The sequence below is a fragment of the Trypanosoma rangeli genome (assembly GCF_003719475.1).
Source record: "Trypanosoma rangeli strain AM80 chromosome Unknown Tra_15.4_contig_00636, whole genome shotgun sequence".
Lineage (NCBI taxonomy): Eukaryota > Euglenozoa > Kinetoplastea > Trypanosomatida > Trypanosomatidae > Trypanosoma > Trypanosoma rangeli.
Window position 1 is genome coordinate 2,584 of NW_021706383.1, and position 2,180 is coordinate 4,763.

Here is a 2,180-nt window from a genome sequence, read left to right on the forward strand (position 1 = left end):
GAATTACGAGCGAAGCGAAAAAAGAGAAATTCTTCTTGTTATTCTTGAAAGAAGGCTACGCCAACTCTCCCTCCCTGTTCTACCTTCACAAGCGCGGAGAAGAAGAAATATAGCGGAAAACAAGAAAGGAGCCGCGGTAATGCAGTAGCGGCTTGTGCGTAGTCACCGCAACGCTGAATGCACCGCATTGCCGTTGTTAACTGCGGCCGTGTAAGTGTAGTTAGGGCGCGGGTGAGCGCGTGCCCAGCGCTGCCGCTGACTGCCCATGGTGCCGGTTATTGGCGCTGTTAGTGCTAGCAGTGACAGCTGCGGTGGTGGAACGTGCCCAACTCAGCGCGTGTCTACGCCGCCCTGTCGCGAACGGCCCGTGCGCAGCGTGAAGAAGCCACGCCAACAGCGTGCAGCAGAGACACACAAAAAAGAAGGAAACATCTCCATGGGAGCGGCACCAATGTGCCTTCGTGGCCCGCGGGCGATGCGTGCAGGCGTTTTTACTCACCTCCGGGGTCTTCCCTCCACTAACCCGCTTTTGTTTCCCCACCCGCCGCCAAAGAGACAAGAGCGAAGAAACGAGAAAAAAAAAGGAAAGCCACATTTTTATTGCGGCACCCACCCTATTTTTCCCCGGCAAGGTCAGCTTTGCCGTGTAAAGCAGTGCATTTTTTCCAAGTCGTGCTTCGATGCAGGCGGGGATGGAGCCTTTGCAGCCGCCGGCTTACACGGCACAGATTGCTACCCGCCCCGAGCTCACCTGCGCCGCCTCCAAAGGTGAATACAGCGTTGCGCTCCACATTGTGGCAATTTTTGCTGTTTTGATTGCGTCTCTTCTGGGGACGATGCTTCCGCTGGCAGGCAAGTACGTCTCCTGCCTTCGACTGCATCCTTTCGCCGTCGCCATTGGTAAGTGCATCTCCTCAGGGGTGGTGATGGCCGTTGCCATGGTGCACATGATGAACCATGGCGTTGCTGGGTTCATGAAGGACTGCGTGTCGTCTTCTTTGCGTCAGTCGTTTGACGCACTTTCACTTTCGCTTGCGATGCTTGCAGCAATGTTTATGCATATACTGGATGTGCTAATGGATTTTATGCTTGAGAGTTGGGCAAATGGGAGCACCGGCGAGCCTCCCTCCCACTTGGTGGGATCGGAACTGCCTGGTGCAGAGGCGGCGCCATGTGGACAGGAGGTTTTGGGTGCCGGATGCCACAACCATGGGGTTCTTGCCGCTGCGCGCCTCAAAAACGTGAAAAGTATTGTCGCAGCGATATTTATGGAGTTTGGTTTGGTCTTGCACAGTGTGTTTTTGGGCCTATCCGTGGGGGTCGCACACGACGCCGAGACGCGTGCATTGCTTGTGGCGCTGGTCTTCCATCAGATATTCGAGGGCCTTGCACTGGGCGTACGACTGGCGGACGCGTCCATGAACTTCAAACTGGAGCTGCTGATGACGATTATCTACGCCGTTTCTGTACCTCTGGGCACCGCGGTTGGGCTCGTCATCGTGACGACCTCCAATATCTCTATGACAGGCACAAACTTTATCACGCTGCAGGCAGCACTTGACTCGGTGTGCGGCGGCATCCTGCTCTACCTGGGCTTTACGCTCATCCTCAACGATTTCCGGGCAGACCTGCGGGAGCTTGCAGGGCAGGATGCAGCGCACCGTGGCTGGAAACGGCTTGGAATGTGCGTGGCGCTCTGGGGAGGAGCAGCCGTCATGACGCTCCTTGGAAAGTGGGCATGATTCCACACAACTCCACCTCCCCCCTTCCCCTCGCATCCTCTCGCATAACAGCAGCGGCAACAAAACTATGATAACAACAACTATGATAACAACAGCTGTGATAACAACAACTCACCAATTTGGGTGGAACAAACGGAACTGACGTGAAGGTGTGGGCGCGTGTGTGAATTTGGAACCTGATGCCAACGATATACATATATATATATATATATATATATATTCTGCTTCCGAGGTTGGGGGAAGGACGAGAGGCAGAAGTGGAGCAATGACGAAGAAGTGACGGCGCGTGGGCGAACTTCGACCATTCAAGGCCCCTGGCTTTCTCTCGAGTCGCCGTGTTGCTGCGTGCTGTGCGGTTGTTGGCGGTGGCAGGGTCCCTCGCGAGCACGCGCGTGCTGCTGCCGCCACCACTTTTCCTCTTCGTGTCTCCNTGGTCTC

At 55.4% G+C, this 2,180-nt stretch overlaps 1 protein-coding gene across 1 annotated transcript, besides 2 other annotated features; it reads left to right on the plus strand.

Moving 5' to 3' along the window:
- Nucleotides 1–680: 680 nt before the first annotated feature.
- Nucleotides 681–1,742, plus strand: TraAM80_09634 (solute carrier family 39 (zinc transporter), member 1/2/3; the record flags this gene model as incomplete). Its single annotated transcript, XM_029386304.1, has 1 exon — nucleotides 681–1,742. The coding sequence occupies one exon, from the start codon at nucleotides 681–683 to the stop codon at nucleotides 1,740–1,742; it is 1,062 nt and encodes a 353-aa protein (XP_029233840.1).
- A 46-nt stretch (nucleotides 1,743–1,788) lies between these two features.
- Nucleotides 1,789–1,853: a microsatellite.
- A 77-nt stretch (nucleotides 1,854–1,930) lies between these two features.
- Nucleotides 1,931–1,962: a microsatellite.
- The last annotated feature ends 218 nt before the right edge of the window (nucleotides 1,963–2,180 follow it).